Source organism: Gracilinanus agilis, chromosome 1 (genome assembly GCF_016433145.1).
Source record: "Gracilinanus agilis isolate LMUSP501 chromosome 1, AgileGrace, whole genome shotgun sequence".
Taxonomy (NCBI): Eukaryota; Metazoa; Chordata; class Mammalia; order Didelphimorphia; family Didelphidae; genus Gracilinanus; species Gracilinanus agilis.
In genome coordinates, this window is record NC_058130.1 from 253,209,496 (window position 1) to 253,232,235 (window position 22,740).

Here is a 22,740-nt window from a genome sequence, read left to right on the forward strand (position 1 = left end):
CAAGAGGTCCCCTATGAGTTTGATAAGAGGAAACGAGCAGGGAGATGCAGGAAAGAAACTTTTGTTGGGGGATCAATCATGCGCTTAATGGGAATCTTGTCAGGAGTATTATAAAGTCTGTTTTACAAGTAGACAGCCGCATCTCCCTACGTTCAAAACCTGAGAGTGTCCTCTTTTGGGAAGATAAAATTAAAGCTGTCTTTTACTTCATTTTCAGACTTCAGAAATTATTAGCGAGTGCCTTTGTCCCACTCACTGGTAAGTTCTTAATGGTCCCTGATTAACATACCATTTCAACCTTAATTCACACCCCACTTTGGCGCTAGAGAGCCTTTGGGTGGCCAAGAAAAAGAGCCATTCTAGCAGGGCCCTGGATCCACTGATCTGGTGACCCACACGGTCACCCACGAGAAAATGGCTGTGAGGCAGAGGTGTACAAAGTCATCTTCCCATTTTCTCTTCCAAAGTAATTAAAATCTAGTGGCCAGAGATGACTGGGGATGGTGTGGAGGCTTGTGGGTCTGACTGAGCTCCAGGCGCTTGGCCTCTGAGTCTTTCATGCCGGAGGGAAGTCTCCAGTGCTTGGGGTTGCCATCCCCTAACTCACCTACATGTCTTGTGGTCCATTGGTTACCTCCAACTTGGTTTGTAGCACAGGCTGCGGCTTTTGGGAGCCCCAGGTGGACACCAAAGGGCTCAGGAAGCCATCTCATCAGAGATGCTGAGCCTCCCTGAACACCCAGAGAGAGAGAGAGGACAGTACTATATAATAATGTGCAAGGTACTTTATTATTATTGTATTTAATGTTGGTAATGTCTGACTGTATGTTTATCAATTAAACTTTATTTTATGCATGTATGTACAAGAAAATCACGTTATATATGGGGTCAGCAGGTATTCACTTATATCTGGGGTTTTAGCCGCTGAAGGTAGGTCTTGGAACATATAGATATGGAAGGGTGGTGGGGTGGGGATGAGGGAAGCCTTTATATTTGTTTCCATTAATCTTGTCCTCCCACACTATCTACTCTAATCACTTATTTTCCTTTTATGTAAAGGGCAAATTTACTTACTGTACTACTATGTTATTTTATCTCAGCATCCAATTCACTTATCTGGAATATAACTTAACAAAATACAAAAAATTTATCATTGTTTCTTTAAAAACCAGAAAATTTTAGTTCACGCTAAGATAAATGTTGTGACTTTTATTTTTTTAAAAAGGTTTTTACACAATTGGGTGACTTGACTTCTTTAAAGTGATTTTCACCCTGAGGAAAAACACTCTTTAGTGATTACATTGAGATCTTGATTTATTCTCCTTTGAATACATTTGCCAGAACTTTTGTTCCTTTGGCTAGTCATACTGATATGATTTCTTCTGTTTTCCCATGGCTCCGGCTCACCATCTCCTCAGTACTTCAATAATTTCATAATCCTACTGGACTTGGGACATAGCACTTATTTTCAAAGTCAAACAGTCATGTTCCGTACAAAAGGTGACTTCAGAACATGCTTTAGAAGCAGGAGAAATTGGACCCAGAACAGAAAACCTTTTAAACTTTCCCAATATTTAAAAAAGAATCTTGAAAATGACCAAGTAAATTTTCTAATGCTCACTTCTTTTTTTATTTCAAGACTATTTTTTAAAAAATTGTAGATTGCAGATGTATGACAGTTAATAAACTCTTTTTCTTGGTAAAGTATATTTAAAAGGGCTTCTTAAAAAAAAAGGACACCACCACAAAATTAAGCTCTCTCATTCCCAGGCTTCTAAGTCAAAAGTACAATTTACCAAATAGGCACAGCCCTGAAAATGGAAAGCTAGATGACCTTTTAACCTTCTTATACAATAAACAACTTGTTGGTCACGGAGAACAGCAAATCATCTGCTTAAAAATAGAATCCAAGAGCTTAGTAATCTTTGCTCAGGGAGCTTAGCCTCCTTAGAGCTGGAATATAAAAAAATCTTACTTCTTTAATGAGGTAAGAAAATACAATGCCAGGGCACAGGCAGACAAGGACACCAATGATCACCCACTGCTGCGTCAGCAGTTGTGCTTCAGCTTTGATTTCTTCTTTCTCTGCTTAATAAGGAATAAACTCTCCTCCTCATCTACTCTTTTACCCTCTCCTTTCTTATGCTTCTCCCATTTGCCCCTTTTGGAGAGCTCCCTTCCACTCATCTTCTGGTGATGGTGTGCTAAATGGGAAGACCTATGAGATGAAGAGTGATTTCTGGGTCCTCTGATAAAGTCCTCATCCCCATCATACCACCTCTGGACATCCCTCCTATATTTTTTTTCTTGGCTCCTACTGCTCCAATTGCTCATTTTGGTTCTTCTGAGATGTTTCTTTTCTTGATGCCATCTGTGGTCTTCCTCTACTGTATGTCTCTTCTTTATTCCATGGTAGGGACTCCTGTTTGTTGGTTCCATATGGGGTCTCTTGATTGGTCTTGGAAAATCTCCATTTTTTTGAAGTTCTGGAAAACAAAAGTGTTTTTACATATTCAGAATTTGGAGAAACCCACTCTACTACGCAGGCCTATAAATAACTTATAATTTGAAGTGCTATGAAATATATGAAGGGATGGCAGAAACTTCTGTCCATCAGAATCATGAATTCTAAGCCATCTAATTGAATCTTGACCTGATGAATGCATCTATCCTATTAAAAAAAAATCACACAAACTATGGATCTAGTTTTAGACGGGCTAGGAAATTTTTCCTCATACTTAGCTGAAATCTGTTCCCTTTGTAACTTATCCTGGTTCTATCCTGATTTTATGGCTCTTTCCTCTGCTGTCCTTTTCATGGAGAACTTTTCAAATACTTTAACAGATTTATTATGACAATAGTTTTTTCTTCTACAGACTAAATAGTCCTCCTTTCTTCAATGAATCCAATCTTATCCCATGGAGTTTCCTTGCTAACTTACACATCTTCTGTTGTTCTGTTCTTCAGTCTAACCCTCTTAAAATGTGAAGCCCAGGTCTCACTGGCTCAGAAGAGGTTAGGAGGATTCCCTGCCATATTTTGGGCACTACTTGGTTTGATGGAATGAAGGATTTGAACTAGAACACTTACATGGATCTTTTTGTTAACTTTAAATCTGATAAGCTTATGAATGATATAATGCACCCATGGCTCATTGTTCTAAGCTTTCAAAATATTTTTTGAATCTAATCCTATTAGTCAGTGTATTCATGATCCTTTCTGGTTTCATGTCATGTGGCAAACTGAGAAGCCAATGGAAAAAAGTCTTGACTAGAATGGGGCCTAGCACAGGTCTCTGCAATAAGCCACACCAAAACCTCCTCTGGGAAGACATGAATTCCACAACATTCTATGGATCAGCTAAGTACACCTTCACCTGCGGCAGCTGATCTAGTCCCATTTCTCCATTTCCCCCACATGGATATCAGGGAGACTGAAAATGCAGATAAATTATCCTAGAGAGTTTTCCCATTCATTAGACTAGTAACCTTGTACAAAAACAAGATGAAGCTAGTTTGGCAAAGTTTATGTCAGTTTTTAAAGACTTATTCTTGATGAACCTGTGCCATCCAATAGAGATAATTTTGCTTCGCTTTGTAAGTAAAAACAAACTATTAATGTGTGAACCTATTGACAATTCTCCTGAGGGGAATAAGCTATACTTAATGAAATCCAACTTCCTTGCCTTTTGAATATTGGAACATTATTCTAAAGGATCTTCAGTAAGGTGAATAGACACATTCTCATCAATCAGTAACAAGCATTCTTCAAGTACCTACTATATGCAGGATCCAGGTATATACAGATAAAGACGAATCTTTATCTTATGAGAAAGATATGAGAAAGACTTGTGAGAAAGAATCCCTGCCCTGGAGAAGCTTACATTCTACTACTGTGCTGTAAGGAATGATGAACTGGAGGATTTCTATATGAACTAGAAGAACCTCCATGAACTGAAGCAGAATGAAATGAGCAGAACCAGGAGATACTCTACACAGAAAGTGGAACACTGTGGAACAATTCAATGTAATGGACTTTACCAGGACACTCCTAAAGGACATGAGAAAGAATGCTATCCACACAGAGAAAGAACTGCAGGAGTAGAAACAGAAGAAAAACAAATGACTTATCACTTGTATATATGAGTATATGAATTGGGGTTTTGGTTTTAAAAGATCGCTCTATAGCAAAAATGAATTAATATGGAAATAGGTATCAAGTGATAATGTTTGTATAACCCAGTGGAACTGCTTGTTGGCTCCAGGAGGAGGGAGGAAAGAGGGGAGGGAAAGAAAACGAATCATATAAACATGGAGAAATAGTTTTAAAATAAATAAATTTTTTAAAAAGCTTATATTCTATTGAGGAAAACAACACAAATTCAGATAAACAATGTCACTATAAAGTAATGTGGGGTGGGGATTAGCAACTGGGGATCAGGAAAGGCTTCATGTAAGACAGTGGTTCCCAAACTTTTTTGGCCTACTGCCCCCTTTCCAGAAAAAATATTACTTAGCCCCCTGGAAATTAATTAAACATTTTTTAATAGCAATTAATAGGAAAGATAAATGCACCTGTGGCCATCACCGCCCCTCGGGATTGCTGCAGCACCCACCGGGGGCGGTGGCGCCTACTCTGGGAATCACTGATATAAGAAGAGGCACATGCTTGGAAAAAAAAGATTAATTTAAATTGAGTTATTGCTATATTCCTTATTGCTAAAGGTGAAAAAGATACTTATATTTGACATTTAGAGGATTATACTCAATTTAATTAGTTAACTAGCTTAAATAAATTTAGGCACATGACTGAATAGTGATCATTTTAATTTGCATCCGACCCTGAGCATGGTCTCAGGCAGACCTGAGTTGAAATCTGGTCTCAGACAATTAGGAGCTGTGTGATGAGGAGCAAATCACTTAACCTCTCTCAGCCTCAGTTTCCTCACTTGTAAAATGGGGATATTAATAGCTCCTATATTCCAAGGTTAAGAGGCTCCTTAACTGTAAAGCATTTAGAAAAGAGCCTGGACAAAAATGCTACAGAAATGTTCATCATCATTATTATTAGCTTTGTGAAATAAAGTTGTCAGATCAATTTAAGTGACAGTGAAATAAGCCTTATGGCAAAGCTGTAATCCGGCCTTCAGGAAGGCTCCTGACATAACTCCAACAGAACATTTTGTGCTCAGGACAGTTCTGAGATGTCAGGACTGGGGTGCCTGGGTGTTCTCCTCTAATGCAGTGGTCAGAGGCTCACTAGATGGTAACTCCTCACAGGGATTTGTTCTGAAGGAAGTTGTTGTTATTTAACATATTTGTCAGGACCTGGTGGAATGCCATCTGGTGTTAGGGAGACAAGTGGAGACTAGGAAAATGATGATGTGTTACAGAAATGGTCAATCGAAAACCAGACAAAATCTACTCAGTAAAGAGAAAAGTACTTGAGAACCAAAAATAAAGCATGGAAAATTGAGCAAAATAATTCCAAAGACCAGGCTCATTATTAAGATTATTAAAAGATGCACAAAACAAAAAGCTCTGCAGATCACAAGGGATTTATTTATCCATGCCATGGAGTTAATATAAAACAATACCATTTAATAGTGGAGAAATAATTCTTTCTCTCTACTTACTAAGTACTGTTTTTCTCATTGCAAAATGGGTATGGAGAACTTGGAAGAAGTCCAGAAGAGGGCACAAAAGCTTTCCAAAAGGTTAGGAAATAATGCACAGAAAGTTTATACAAGGTGGATTTTATTTGGTACTGCAAGAATGAAGGATGAATAAGGAAGAGATACAGAAGCACCTTCTTTCTTTAGGGAATTAGGGGCCTATAGTTACAGAATGTGGTAACCAGTCAGGCCTTGTCACTGGTTCAGCTGTTTTTGCCTAATTGTTCTTCTCTGGTACAAAGGGAGGCTCAGCTGTTATTTGTATAAATCTAGACATGGCAGTGTTTTAAAACAAGGGTATCTAGGAAACGTAATTAAAAAACAAGTGAAAATGAAAGGTGACTTTGTAACTCTTTTGAAATACAGGTGTTCTGCACTGCCACAGGGAGCAGAACTGGGGAAGATGAGTTTAAACTAAAAAGGATTTAAGTTAAAAAAACAAAACAAAACAAAACAAAACAAAACAACCCCTTCCTGTTAGCAAGAGTGACCAATAAAGCCATATGAGAGAACCCTGCAATCTCTTTCAGCTTTCTGAGATGGTGAGGGTTGGCCAATTTACCTGGAGAGGCAGGAGGCAGCATCCCAGAAAGCATACAAAGACATGGGGTCTGGGCTCTAATGCTAATACTTATTATTAGCTCAGTCCCCACAGGGAAGTATATTTTCATTTTTGGGCCAGAGTTTTCTCATTGGTCATATAGGCAGTAGCTTGTTTTGAGGATCAAATGATCAAGTGAGATCACGGGCATACAGCAGGCATTTAATCAATGCTAGTTTTTACTACTGCCCTGAAGACAATCCTGGACCAGACCAGAGCAAGATAATCTGTTTATTCCTATGAGATAAATCATAGTAAAATACAGATCTTGAAAAAGTACTTATAAAGAAAACAAATTAAAATAAAAATAATATTTTAAAATCTGGGTATCCAAAGACTGTAGCAAACATTTTTAGAAATTTACTCAATTGAATATTATGGGGAAATCAGTATAGTACAATCAAGTGGACATCGAGGTAGCTCCCATGACTTCTCTAATCCTAAAGGGGCCCACTTTTACTAAACTGATGCCATGGGCACAGAAAAGTATAGTGGTGTATGCAAAGAGATCACAGGCATCATTGCAAAAACAATTCACTAAGATACCCCTTAACATACCTTCAACTTTCCATTGTATTCTTTGTTCTTGGTCTCGGATATCATGCTCCTTATCATAGTAATAGATGAATGGTACTGTTGGAAATGTTCCACTTAACATTCGTCTCTCTGTGCACTCCTGAAAATTATATTTAGAATGACAACTTAAGAATCGTTTTAGAAATTTTTATTTTTACTAGCTAATTATAGACTAAAGATAGCTAAGCACCCACCAGTTTTGTGACCAGTCTGCCACCTACTTGGGAGCTCCCTGTAAAGTATATGTGTGTGCTTTAAAGTCCACCTGAGGGTACATGTATGAAAGCACCTAAGAGGGGAGGCTGCCTCATAGCCAAATCGTTTTGGTGTGCCAAATGGATATGGGCCAAGGTTGATGTCCAATATGTGTGTGTTGTTACTTGGAGGGCAGGCTAGAATAGTGATAGCTCACTAGATGCGGAGTTAGAAGTGGATTCAATTCTGGAGTCTCCATTAATTGGCTAGGTGAGTTTAGGCAAGTCACCCCTTTGGGCCTCAGATTCTTTATCTGTAAGATGGGGATAATAATATTTTTAAAATACGTCTTAAAGGGTTGTTGTAATCAAATGAGATAATATATGTAAAGTGATTTGTAAGCCTTACATTTTAATATAAATGCTGATTATTATTATTATTATTATTATTATTATGCTTTTTGAAGGCAGGAACTGTTTTGAGTTTGTATATTTCCCAGTAGGGAACCTTGAGCTATGCACTTATTATAACATTCACTTAAGTGGATTATTATACAACTCACTCTAGTTATGGCAAATACTATTGCCTTCTGGCCTATGAATTAGCCCTTGCAAGTGTATAGTCAAGTTCCCTGTAGTATCATAATTTATGGAATATGATAAAGCTACTGATTTAATCTAATTTTATGAGATCTCCAAGACTATTTGGTTTTAGACATCTTTTTAAAATTTCTGCCAACATTCTATCTCCCTTCTAAGTCTCTTAGTTATAGAAACAAAAAGAATCAGAGTTGCAAGAGACCTTAGAGGCTAGCTACAACCTGAAAAGAAACCTATGATGTTATCAATGAGTGGCTGTCAATTGAAAGCTTGGAAGAATCTCAACAATGATCTAAGTCAAACCACAAACTAAAGGAATTCTCACTATAACATCCCCGACAAGAGGTCATGCTAGTCTCTGTCTGAAGACCTCTAAGATTGGAAAGCTCAGAACCTTTCGGGGTAGTAGACAGGTATCAGTATTAGGGAGTCTTCCTCAATATCAAGCTAAATTGGCACTTTTCAACTTCCTTCTATTGAAGGAAGCCTCCTTTACATGACAATCCTTTGATTACTAGAAGACAACTACCACCTACCCCAACACACCAAGTCTATTCTTCTTTGGGCTAAAGATCTCCATTTCCTTCACCAGATTCTCATATGACTAGAACTCTGGAGCCTTTCCTAATTCTGCTGGCTCTCCTCTGGAGGCTCTTTAGCTCATTAATGTCCTTTTTAAACCATGGTGCCTAGACCTGAAGACAGTACTCCGGATTCAATTAGGGCAAAGTACATGTGACTGTTACGCCCCTGTTCCTGCAGAGCAAGAACACATTAGCTTGGTTTGCCTATCACAGCACACTGTTGACTCATGGCTATCCACTAAAACTATCAGATCTTTTTCGGAACAACTATCTAACCATCCCTCCTCCATCATGTACTTGTGAAGTTGATGTTTTGTACTCAAGTATAAGACTGTACAGTGATCCCAACTGTTGTGAGGAAGATTAGTTAATTGATTAGGTATTAAGGTTGACCTAGCAGGAAGCCTGGTGCATTCTAAGATGGAATGAAGGAGCAGGAAGTGTGTGTGCCCTGAGAGAGACTCCATTAGTGGTGGGCAAACTGTTGCCAGCCCAGGGAGATCTCAGACCCTGCTTCCTGATTTCCTTGGGATCCTGAGTGGAGGTGGATTTCCAGCAAGAGGAGAAGACCTAAAGAGTAGAACCAAGCAGAGGAGGAGTTTGAGACCTGGTGGACAGCACCTCAAGTTCACTCACTCTTCTTGGTATCTTGGACCACCTAGGATTTTGGCATCCTGTGAACTTCTTTGGAAAACTGTGAGAGCCCTAAAAGCCACCCCTCTGATCCATAGCTGTGCTGTTCAGGTCTGGCTACTGAATTTCATTTGCTTAGATTCAGCCCAATGCTCTTGGTCTGCCAAGATTCTTTTGCCCACTGACCCTGCTATCCAGTGTGTGCTAGCTGTTCTTTCCTCCTAGTTTTGCTATCTGCACAGTTGACAGGAATATCACCTATATCTTTATCCAAGTTACTAAAAAAATTTAAATGTTTTATCCTGATTCTACTCACTTTATTCTGCATCAGAGTTCATAAAGTCTTCCCCAGTTTGATGAATCAGTCCCTTTCTACATTTCATAGGGCACAATAATATTCCATGGTATTTACATACTATAATGATCTATATGGCATTTCTATCTTTATCTTTCTATCACGCATACTAGGCTTTGTTGGTAATATGTAGAAGTGCTAAAGTTATGATGTTTCAATTAATTTTAGTTGAATCTCTAAGATTCTTTGTGTAGGCCAACTTAATCTCCAAAGGTGATAAATGCTCCCCCCACTTTCTTTTAACTATACTCATTCCTTCTATTTTTCTCTCTTGTTATATGGCTAGGATTTCTAACACTGTTAATAATATTGGTGATAAAAGACATCTTTGTTTTACTTATGGCTTACCAGAAAGACCTCTAGTTTACCTCTATTAGATATGATGCTGGCTTTTGGTTTTAGACAGATACTACTTACCACATTAAGGAAAGATTAATTTATTCCTATGCTTTCCAGTGTATAGTTTATCCTACAATCCAAGGTTTAAAATCTTCCAAAGCAATTTTAGGAAAATAAAATTGCCAACACCCTGAATCAAGGAAGTGGATCTTCTGGAGATGTCATAAGGATTCCTGCAGAAACTACACACTATATCAAAAGATCCTGAGTGAACTTTGATGAACTGAACAGAGTAAACTCTTATGCCAAAGGGGAATGCCTCCAATTGGCTTTTTGTCAATGCATCTATTAATAATTTTTTGTTTTCTTTTTCCTTTATCTTTCTTCCCTTCTTATCCCCAATTGTGGTAATTCCCTCTTTGTAAAGTGCAGTATTTTATATACCTCTGGTAAGAGAAGCTTTAGAGGTATAAGCTATATATGTGGAATGATTCACTGGGGAGACCTGACATGTTAATCTCCTAAAAAACCCAAATGAGGATATTTAATAAGCTGGTCTCCCAAAAAATCAAAGGGGGGATTGTGTGAGGGGACCCTTCTCCTGAGATCACATATCAGGGTCCTACCTACATCACGCCACTGAGGGCAGTGACCTAGGCACCTGAGCTGGAATGATTGGGAAATAGATCTAGGGGTAAAAGGGAAGGAATAAAAGGAAGGGGTTCCAGGAAGTAGGCTCTGGATTCTCTCAGGTGTTCAGCTAAAGTAAGGTGGCTAAGAGGTCCTTGGGGAGATTGGCCACATGGTAGGATAAAATTAGTCTTCTTTCTATGTGTATGCCTTCTCCTATTCAAGTAAATATTAATAAACTCTATGGAAATTAAGGACCAGAGAATAACTGAGTTATTACACCAGTAGTACCTTTCTACCACTGTTTATTGATCAAACCACATGGAAGGAGCCGAATCATTTCCATTGTTAAAGTTTCAAAACTAGGTAGATCAAATAAAGACTTCTCTCCATAAGGCCTTTTGTAGCACAATGTCTGACACATAATGGTTATTATTTATATGACAATTTAAACTCTACCAGATGCTTTCCTCATAAACCTATGAGGTAAGGCAGGGCAAGTACACTATGTTAGTAGGCAATCTATCTTAGAGTTGAGAAAAATGAAAAATAGGAGTCTAAGTGACTCACTCATGGTCATGCTCACAGTTGAGTCACAACTTAAACTCAGATCTTCTGATATAACTCAAGTGTTCTTTCTATTATATCAGGATGGAATTAACAGAAGCTATGGCTTGCAATTCAGAAGTTTATTACTAACGACTTCCATATACATAACATTAATTTCAGAGCACTATAGGAATCAGGGACTTATTTTCTCCATACTGCTTCTTGTGGAGGTTGCTTGAGCAATAATTCTTTAGTTCTTTTTACTTAGCACAGTGCCTTGCACATAGTCGGAACCCAATAAAAATTTTCTGAATTGAAATGCATGAATAAATTGGAGGAAAGGAACATTTCAAGACATTTCACTAGACTGGTTTTTGCTATATCTGGATCACACTTGGTTCAGATTAATCCAGTCATTTGGAGTTATATTATACAAAAGTATCTTACAGAGTCAAATGTAAATTATTTTTTGATTATCCACATCACTAGTCTTTTCCATCAGTATGGAAAATCTATACTTGCTCATATAAATTATTTTCATATTATCTACTATTTTGGATTATCTACATCATTGCTTTTCTTCCATTGTAAATTTGGATAATTGAGAGTTTGCTGTCTCTGGTATGAGTATGTCAACTTCATATTATAAATTTAAAATTACCTAATCCTAGATTTCCAGGGATAAATTTCAAAGACTCATAACAGATTTTTATCTTCATTAACAGATAACAGCACATATGACCAAACATAACAGTTTATTTTTCTTTTTAACTGAGAAAATAAAATGGGAATACTTCATTCTTTTGAAGCCCTGCTTTAAAGAGATTACTACTCAGAGGCTATGCAACTATAATTTTTAAACAGCATTCTTTATGTGAATATCAATCCTGAAAGTTTGCTACCATGGACACTGTATGAAAAATTGCTGTAACAAATTAGAACAGGCAATTAAACAAACACCACCTATAGGTGTTGACTCTATTTAGGGAAGTTCAGGATCTTCCTGGGGAAATTTCTAGGGTACTTAAAATACCATGATGAATTTTACTACATTTCAAATGAGTTAGATGCAATCTCAGAAATGAAAACTCTAGACAGCAGAGTAGTAAAGTTTCTAGTTCTGATTAAAGACTTCTGACCAGATAGCCAGATAGACCAATAACTTTGGCTTTTAGGAGTCATATCCAGTGTCTTTCTATGAGTGCATAACATAAGGGTTAAGCTGTTCAAGGTAACAAGGAAAACTTTAATTAGATGAACAATGAAACTTTATCTAGAGAATAAGAAGATAAAAATTAAAAACTTGATTTGGCTGCATAAAATTAATACTATGTACTCATTTGTGAGAACTACCTGACATTTATTACTATTTTGAACATAAATGCACCATAACAATTATGTAGAACATTTTTTTAAACTGGATCAGGGATTTCATTTGCATAGGGAACTCCTGGAGAGGAACTTCCTCTACTAATGCAAACTGGCACCTTCTTGGCAATTTACAATCTTAAAAGAACTGCCTGGGGCATTGGGAGGTTAAATTATCTATGGCAGGGGTATCAAATTAAAATTGAAATTTATCCCTGCAGGTCATGTATTGGCTTAGAAAACCACGAGTTAATGTTATCTATGTTGTATTACATCTTAAATTTATTGTGTAAAACATTTCTCAATTGTATTGTAATCTGGTTGGCTGTACTGTGGAAGGAGCTAGTTTGACATCTCTGATCTAAGCAGGTGATCATGATATGACTCCAATTCAGAGGCTAACTATCTACTATACTAAACTTCTTGAAACTTTAATATGTCAAAATTGGGTGCAGCTTCATTGGATTCCATTAAGTCGAATTAAGTGTGTTCAGTTTTACATAGTTCACACGGACATTATGCGAGACAGTGAGGATACAAAGACAAAAAAGAAACATTACCCATCTTCAGGAAGTTACACTTCTGCCATATAATTGCTTGCTCACAACTTAAAAAATTAGGGAACATTGGGATTGCATTAAGTCATTTTGTGGATGGTACAAATTGATTTATCACATTTGAAAAGAATTCTCCAAATTTGTAGCATAGCATATATTTAAAATTACACTTTCCTTTTCTGTGAATCTTTTAGTTACCACTCCAAATAGATGGAATTTGTCATGACCAGCTCATGCCATGTATGAGTAGCATTCCAGTAGAAAGTTATAAAACTTACATATCCATAATGGCCTTTCCGAGAGCAGTTGTAGCAGTATACTAAAGTTGATCGTCCTAAATAAGTCTTTGGCCTCTTGGGTGGTCCAGGTTTGGTCTGCAACACAGATATTTGTGAAAATTCTATTTTAGTACACTTGACATCTTAAAACAAAAATCTTGCTTGCCTTTTCCAAAAAATTAAAAAAAAAAAAAACAACAAAACACTTTGTCTCCTTCCAACACAATTCTTATTAAGTGGAGTGGGGGAGCTCCTTTGAAGTAATGGTTGTCAAATTTTCTTCTGGGGATCCCTGCTATCATAATATAAATGTGAACTATCATCATTAAGAGTAGTGCCTGCAGTATTTATGTTTATGATATGGCAGTGTACTCTAAATTAAAGTCTTTATTTATATACATATCATAGAGAAAGTGTTTAAACAATACTCAGCTGTTTGGATGTGTATGGTTTTCTCACACATATATTCTGTCTTTTAGGAAAGGGAAATCACAGAGAGATCTAATTATGAGATTACAATGTGTTATAAGTTTCAAATTGTTGGGAAAAGTCCTAGAACTAAAACTCAGAGGAAAAAAAAAGAAGAGGGATAAATTATATTTCACGTATTTCTACTTGATTGCAAAAGGATCCCAATGGAAACTAATTTCACTTGTAAAAATATTGTTTTGATTATAGAAGACTTTGGCAATGCCAATCTATATTTAGTGGTCTATGCACTCTCAAAGTGGTAGGAAGTATAATGTAAATAAAAATAATCTGAACTTGGGTTGCATTAGTGTATTATTTTGTCCAAAATGAGACAAGTAATATTCCTGTTGTACCCAAATATAGTCAAGGAACATCTGGAAAACTGTTAATTTCTAAATACTATATTTTAAGGAAGGATAGTGAAAAGCTCTAGATTATTCAGGAGTGCTACTAAGATTTTATTTTATTTTATTTATTTATTTATTTATTTATTTTAAACCCTTGTACTTCGGTGTATTGTCTCATAGGTGGAAGATTGGCAAGGGTGGGCAATGGGGGTCAAGTGACTTGCCCAGGGTCACACAGCTGGGAAGTGTCTGAGGCCGGGTTTGAACCTAGGACCTCCTGTCTCTAGGCCTGACTCTCACTCCACTGAGCTACCCAGCTGCCCCTGCTACTAAGATTTTAAGAGGGATTAAAATGATATAATGGAGGAGATAGTTGAATAATTTAGGAATGTTGAAAAAGAAAAGACTCAGGGGAAGTATGATAGTTTAAAAAAAGAAAACCATAAAGAGTTATCATGTGGAAACAAATTATTCTGCTTGACCTTCCCTGGAGGGCAGAATTGGAGGCAATGGTTGGTAGGCTTTAATTTAATATTAAGGCTTTAATGGGTCCATATTTCATTGATGTAGGCATTCCCTCCATCAGAGCAGAGCTCAGGCTCACTGAATCAAGAGGTATTCATTTGATGCCCACTGAGTGCCAGGCACCGTGGTATGGTTTTGAGATACATATACAAAAGTAAGACAGTTGCTTCCCTCAAGGAGCTTACAAGAGAATGTGTGTTTACAGATAAGTAAATGCAGGATATGAGAAGAATAAATGCAAACTGACATTTCTGTAGGGTGAAGACTAATAACTTGAGGGAATCAGAAAAGGCATCTGAAGGGAAATGGTAATTGAGCTAGGGGTTCCAAGAAGTTGAGAAGGCCAATATTGTAGGCACTGGTGTTGCTTATGCAAAGGCAGAGACAGGAAATGGAATCTTGTAGAAGGGGAACAAGAAGTTACTGGGTTTGGCTGGAGAATAGTGTGAGAGGGAGTAATATGTAAGCAGTGTAGAAAGAGAGGTTGGATAAAATCGATTGTGAAGGGTTTAAATGCCAGGTAAAAGTATTTGTATTTTAGCCTAGAAGCAATGGGGGACCACTGAAGCTTACTGAATGGAGGAGTGACGTACTTTCAAATCCCACGTCCACAAATTCTCCATAAGGGGTCCATGAAACATGTTGGAGGACTTCCTCTAGGTGTTTTGTATATCCTGTGTACACCAGTGTGGTACTCATCTATCTGTTATCTGTTGCATTTTCTACATGCCTAGCGTGTTTCCTTCCTGGGTCATATATTTGCTGAGCATCTTTTATGTCTCCATAAAATTTCTCATTTTGATGCCTCATTGTGTGTGGTGTCCCTGGGTTCTTGAAGGCTAGCCTAGTAAAGGGTAAGCTATGAAAATTTTCACTCTTCTGGAAGGATATCAGGTTAATGTATGAAGGGCTCATCAGTAGTAAGTTGGCTATTTGGTGAAAAAATTCTTTTGCCATTGCAGCCCATAAAATAAAAACACTAGATGGTCCTCAGACTTGTGTAGGCACCTCTGCTTCTGCAATGGCAGTAGAATGGTGGCAAAAGAAGACAAAGTTGCTAAGAATTACATAATTTTCATACTGTTTATACTCCACTGATCAAATTGCTATCCAAGGCAGACCCCAGAAAGCTGAATGGACCATCTGAGGATTCATGGAAATACACAGATATCAACAGACTGCAAATCTGCACTACTATAAGGATCACTGGAAGCTGATGCTAAAAAAGAGGGGAGGAGGCTTGTTTCAGAGAGCCATATGGGATCATTGAAAGCCATGAACAATCCTCTAAGTACAACTATAAATCAACTAATATATAGTCAACTTTCTTCTCTATATCATTTCTGGCCGTGGCCCACTGTCCCATCTTGTGTGGATGTATGTATTGATGAACAGCTCACTGAAGCTGTTCCATAACTGCTTAAATGTATCCAGCATATATCCAGCATAAATGTAGTGTGGATAACAGGCATTCTTTATCTATTTGGTCTTTCCTGTGTGGAGTGTCAGGTTAGACAGTTTTAACTGGCTACGAAGCTCACTAATCCAGGACTTGATGTAATTAGGTCAGTGTCTGTCATGCATCATCATTTATAGGCAATCCTCTTCCATTTGGACTTTATGCTGGACATCTTCTATTAAAGTGACATACCTCTTCAGTGACCATATGTCTTCCTGGTTTATGCCTCACTTGATCCTGATAACCAGAGGATTTACTCAATAAAGTTCTCTATGTTCTCGACTCTATCAAGAAATCTTATATGACCTTAATCTATGCACGAGAGAAGATAATAGAACACTTCTGAATAACTTTATCACAAACACATTTGTGTTAATTTAATTGGAAGCATTTAAAAACAGTTCACCGGTCATTAGTTTCTTAACCTTTGCAATGCTGTTAAAATTTTAAATTTGTAATCAACAATTAAGCTGAGATATTTGTTAACTGACCAAATCAAAGAAGATCTGTTTCAACTTTATTACATATTTCATGATGCTATCCTTTATAAAAATCATAAGATTTTAGAAATATCATTAAATCTAAGACCTCTACTTTAAAGATGTGAAAATTGAGGCTTAAAAAAGTTATAAAGGAACAAAAATATCTTTTGGGGGAACTGACTGATTTTGATGAGATGCATATATCACTGAAGGGTTTCTAGTAGAAGTTTAATTCAGATGTCAGTCATCCTTCTTGAAACAAAACAGTAGTTTAGTTTTTTTCTCTCAAAATACTGTTTGTATAATTTAAAATTTTAATTTTCTGTGTGATATCACAATAATTACAAATATATGTAGCTGTAAGTCTATAGTTTATATTATATTATTTTTCTATTAGTAATTCCCTATAATTTGGAATACTACTTTTTCTGAACACTCCTGCCCCCTTCCAAAAAGAAAGGAGACAGGTTGTTTTCTTGGGATATTAAAATAGTGGCTAGGAAGAGTCCTCAGATTCTAGCAGGCATTTTATAAACATGTGGTTGATAAACTTGTCTGGCTAAGGAACATGAAAGAAAGGAAGAAAGGAAGTACTTTTGTGACCAGGGAATGTGTTGGTGTGCAAAAAAGAATTGGTAGCATACAATACACCCAATACTCTGATATCTTCTTCACTACATCTATAAGACAAGTTGGGTGCTCTAGAATGCTTTATTAACTCTTTCAGGTCACTGGCACTCTGTAAGAAATTACTGTTTTTATAGACTAAATGATCTGAACAAATCAATAATGCACTTCCACAAGCCCTCAACATTCCCAGAATGTAGTTTATATATTGGGAAAATCTTAAATAAACATGTGACAGACATTCAATGTCAACAGAAACTCAAGTTGTACAGTATCAGACACAAAGATACCCTTTGCTAAAGATTTGCCAGCATATTTGTACATCTTATACCTTTTATTTACAAAGGGCAATCTGGTTCAAAACCCCCAAGTTTAACATCACTGTTTATATATGCTCCAGGATGAAGTGCAAACATTTGGATGTTCATTCATCTGAATAATGTCACCAGTGAAAAACTTCCATTATTGCTAATAAAAAAATAGCAGCACAGTATTTATATTGTGCTATGAGTTTCCAAACTGTTTCACAATAATTAATTAGTAAATGACATGACAACTGCTATCTCCATGCTCTCGTTTTAATAAACTATCATGCACTAGGCACTCAATGAGAATGAAATGAAATCAGCATAGATCTCACCTAATTAGAGAACATCTCTGTATTAGAATACAGTATTGAAAACTCTGTAATGATTTTCAGTGGACAAGTTCTCATACTATGTTCTAACAAGACTCCTCAGGCTTATTGAATGTCTTTGAAATATAAGTTTGTGTGACTTTATATTTCTGCCTCAGGGCTATGTCTTTATTTTTAATTAACAGAAAATGTCCAATTTACAAGGGGATGTTTAAATTGATTAATTCCATTTCATACTACAATTACACATATGTCTACAGCTTAACGAAAGTTAAATGTGAGGGAACAAATGTTTTTTATTTGAGGTTTAAAGAGTATAAAAGAATATTATCTAATGGGCGGGTACCAAATGAAGTATTTATGAAAGTAGGTGCCTTATTGTCATAATTCCTTTTTTGGGTTACAAACATTTAAATAATCTATATTTGTAGGGTGATATCTTGGAGATTACTTTACTATCAATATATAGAAGTAATAACTTGGTAGATAGCATTACCTATGAAAGGTCCATCCCCATCTGCTATTCTTGCTGAAAGCTTTTCATGCCCCAGTAAACTCAGTAAATATCAGAAGATAAAGCATAAGCCTACTACGCCATGGATTTACTTCTAATGTCTCCTCAAAGTGCAGCCCGATGCAACGATTACAAATGATTTTCTTCTAATGTCATTTTACATAACCCTTTTTTCTGCATGAGTAGTTAGTGCCGAATGAATGAATGAATGCCATTAAAACAGTTAATCATTATCTGGGACAGTGGCCTTCCTCCCTCCTCAACTAGGAATCTCCATGACAAAGGCCAAGAGACCAAAACGCCAGGGCTGCCTCAGTGTCCTATTTCGAACAGTAATTTTTTATGTAAATGAAGCTGCTGGGCAGCTCCTTCTGTGACCTTGAGATGCCCTTATCTAAACTGACTTTGATCCAATGAGGCCTTGCATTTAGTTGAAGCTCATTACTACCTAGGATATGCAATCAATTTCACTAATTAAAGAGAATTTTCTACTCTAAAGAACACAAAACAGATTTATTTTTACACTCATTCATATGGCTTAAAGATTAGACTATATGTTTTTATTAATTGTTTGTCATATGCAAAAATACAAATGTAAAAAACAAAAACCAAGACCTGAGTGTTTTACACTCAACATAAATTATACAATCAAGTGTGACATTATGATACAAAGTTCAAATTACACTGTAGAGCTTAGCTCTTTTTTACACTTGTTACTATGCTAATTACCCAAATTCTTAAATAGGTATGATTTTCATGTCTATGAGTGGCCTTATTATTTCAAAGTATTTCTAAATCAGTTTATTCTTCTAGTGTGATCTACTATATGATATAAAAATGCAAATATTTAAAAACATCTGATTCAGCCACTTTTACTGAGCTACCCCCAAACCAAAAGCCGAAACAACCTACTGACATGGTTTTGACATCTGAATAAAGAGTTGTGATTCCCTACCAATATTTAGCTACTAAGGCCACATATAAATCTACTACTAGTTTTTCAGCCTATATTTATAATATACTTCTTTTGGTTTTGCCAAAGAATGTTGCTTTTTTCCCTTGACTAATCAGAAGAGTAGTCACACTCTTCTATGATATTATTTTAGCTTTGTAAAAAATAAATTTAGGAGTGTCCCCGGACCTCAATAGTGGGAAGATAAAGAAAAGGGTCAAACTTCAAAAGGTAACTGATTCTTTATATGGAAAAAAGGGAATGGTGGTCCATCAATACATTTCTTTGGGTTTTAAAGGGGACAAAGAACAGCTAAGAGATGATATCTCAGCTTTACTTTAAGTTTCCTTCCTACTGTAGGATTTTAGATCCAATATTTGTAATAAGGAGTGGCTAGTTATAAGCAAGGAACTCTTGTGTCCTGTTTAGGTCTGTACATTTTTTTTCCAGTTGCTTTAGACACAGCCTCTACCTTCTATACCTCTCTTTCTGTACTATAAAATAGTAATGATTTACTTTGCTTTACAGATGTTTAAAAAAAATCAACAAAAGATTGTAGGAGATGTTAAAGTTTCATTTTTTTTGTCAGAAAACCGAGTTGTATTCCAGTGGACATTATACATTATTTTCTCCAAACATCAAAACCTTCTGTTGAGAGCCATTGTACTAGTGTCATACACCTAATATTTTGTGATTAAAAAAAAACCCCAACCATGTCATGTACCCTACAGACTCTCAATCCATTGGGTAATTCCTTAATTAGGCAGATTTCTGAAACATGTATTATGTACACAACAGACTGGAACGTCTCCTTTGGAGCATTTTCTAGTCTATCGGGTGATTACATCATTAAGCCACACATGCTACGTAGAACAAATTCCTTATGAAAATTCATGGAAAAAAATGTACATCACATCATTAACATGCAGAATCATATATGCTTTTTATATTTTGGCTGATTAAAAAAACCGCTACAAAATGATTAGAGAAGACCATGTAAACATTAAAAAGGTGTTATTGGTTAAAAAAAAGGTAAAATTGTATTTCTCATTGTTTGTTTAAGGGTTATTTTTTATTTCCAGAATAGAAATATCCATTCTGAATACAGCAGAGTTGCTTTACTGCTTTGATATTTGGCACATACAGTGAAATTCCCCTACCCTTTCCCCCTTTAGCAGATTCAAGTTCTAAAAATCGAAGGGCTAAAACTTGTAAATGACTAAAGTGATACCCATTATGGTTATTCGAGTCACGGCATTCTAAATATATGTCTTCTTTTGTATACATACACGTGGTGTCAGCGAGATTCTGTGTGTGTATATCTTCAATCACACAACACTCCCTAACACAGAACAGATATCAATTGCTGTACAAATCCCAATGTTGAAGGTACAGATAATAATAATTTTTTATTTCTAAAGTATTAAAGCACTAGACAAAATCTGAAAAACTACTTAATAGAGAATGGTAACATGCAACACAGGAAAGGAAACATTAAACCTCAACATTTTTTTTTTGGGAGAAGAGAACAAAAATGAAAATCTCAGTAAGCAGAGAACAATGAACATATGGAAGACAGTAGGGATAACAGTAATTCACTCTCTGAATGCTCCAAAATCTTTGTGGCTTAAAAAGCATCCCAATTTTCTCCAAAGGTGGTGGCATTTATTCACTGGTCCATAGCTAATTTTACATGGAATGCAAAAATGTTAGTTTAAGTTTAATTTACCATCCTATTTAAATATTTCCAATGTAGCGCTCAAACTACAGAGCTCTCCTCTGTCGATTTTAATTTTAAAGTAAGTTAGCAAAGGCTTCCTTCTTAATCCCCCAGAGACTACCTACATAGTGACACAAACGCCAAATTTATGACAGCAACATAAATGCTCTTCTTAAGTAATATGCAACATTAAGTGAAATCGTTTCCTGGAAAGATATTATAGGTATCTATATTTTATTTGCCATCTTAAACATATCTGGGTCTTTATGACCTTATTTTTAAAATGTATTTCCTTTTTATATTTCCTGGTGCAAATGGACTGCATAAATAAGCAATGTGCTATGAGGCTTCAGACTAGCCGATAAACCCTTTCAATTTTCATGCCAGCTTCTTCTTTTGTAATTCAAATCTGGCTGAAAACTGGCAGCTCTGAAAACTGAAACAAGCACTGCCACAAATACCTTGTAATGCTATCGACCTTGTCTGCCCATGCAGTGAGAAAGGGGGATGCGTATGTGTCTGCAGTCATCCAGATAACACAACTCATTTTTTTGGGGGGATAACAGAAGCCAGCCCCGGACTGTGCACCCAAAGCAGTCATTACCAGGCAAGCCGGAGAATAAGTCTCTTCAAAATACACAGCGCATTTAAAAACCATATACAAGGCTCAGCCACTGCTTTCATTACCAATTTTAATTTAGCTCCTTCAGTTTGCCAGCCAGATAAACTCTTTAGTGCTGTTTTTTAATCTATTTGCCACATTTTATGTTTAAGATTATAGTAATATGGGACAGGAGAAGGAATCACTTTTAGGGGAAATAAAGAAATAGATCCGTTTATCAGCGCCCATCAGAAAGTTCATTAATCAGCCAGGCTTTGTGCCCTCTAAATTGAAAGGTTAAATAATCCTCTCAGGAATATTTCTCGGCCCCTCCGCCAATTGTCCAGAGAGGAGCTGCCATTCACAGCACTCGGGATCGGTGACAGGGTATTTTACCACTGTTTGGACCTCAAACAATGATGGACAAATGGCCTGGTTTACAAAGAAACCTTTTAGTACATGGATAGAAAAGGACCACAAGCTTTGAAGCCTGTGGAGGGATGAGGAGGGCGTGGAGAAAGGATATGGGGGGAGGGGACAAGAAAGGAGGAAAAAACACACACATACAAACACATGTGTATGTGAATCATGTATATTTTATCTTAATTTTTAATAGGGTGACTATAACATACACAATGCATATTAAAAGATCTACACACAAACCAAATATTCCAATCTATGTATATATTTTATCTCAGACTATACACAAACCTACTTGTAAAATCAGATGAATGTTTACCAAACAACCCCTCCCTCCCAGGTTTTCATTTTGACTATTATTCTAAATGACTTATAGCTTTCCTTTTCTCAGAGTTCTGCTTACTCTAGAGAAATACCATTAAACATAAGACACAAAAGCAGGGAAAAACATAACTGTAATAATCCTCTCAAAAGATGAGAGTAACTTTTATAATATGTTCAATTTTTGTTATTCTTAAAAATAAGGAAACATAAGATAAAAATGCTAGTTGAAGGGATGCAAATCATATACTCTAAAATGATGTTCAAACTCTTAACTCCCTTACTTGCTGCAATTTTAATACAGCTGAGGGAATCCAGAAAACAGTTTACAAAGATCTAATATCATAATAGATTCTCAGAAATTTTGTTGGTTTTTGGCTTTAGTGATGTATAGGCATCCATGCACTGCTAAATATAAGACTGAAAAGGTTTTACTTGAAGTAGAATAACCTGATTTTTCCCTTATTTGCAAATAGCATACTAAGATAATTTATTATATACCTTATTCTAGGTAGGAAGTTTTATTTAAAAAAATTTTTGATACTAGGAAAAAGGATTAAGTTTAGAACATTTTCTACATATATAGTGATATATATAGTATATATAGTATATATATATATACATATAGAACATATATGCTGAAACCAAAGATTTATATTAATCAATTTGCTAAGAAGGGACTATGATTTTTCATGAGAACTACAAAATATGCTATTTACTTATATT

At 36.2% G+C, this 22,740-nt stretch overlaps 1 protein-coding gene across 1 annotated transcript in view; it reads right to left on the reverse strand.

The window, feature by feature from the left end:
- Positions 1-782: 782 nt before the first annotated feature.
- ZCCHC7 (zinc finger CCHC-type containing 7) overlaps positions 783-22,740 on the reverse strand; it is a 309,742-nt gene continuing 287,784 nt past the window's right edge. The window contains exons 7-9 of the mRNA XM_044660977.1: positions 12,939-13,034; positions 6,834-6,951; positions 783-2,486 (exon numbers count right to left, since the gene is read on the reverse strand). Coding sequence (XP_044516912.1) covers positions 2,050-2,486; positions 6,834-6,951; positions 12,939-13,034 — 651 coding nt within the window. The 3' untranslated portion in view covers positions 783-2,049. The remainder of the gene's footprint in view (positions 2,487-6,833; positions 6,952-12,938; positions 13,035-22,740) is intronic.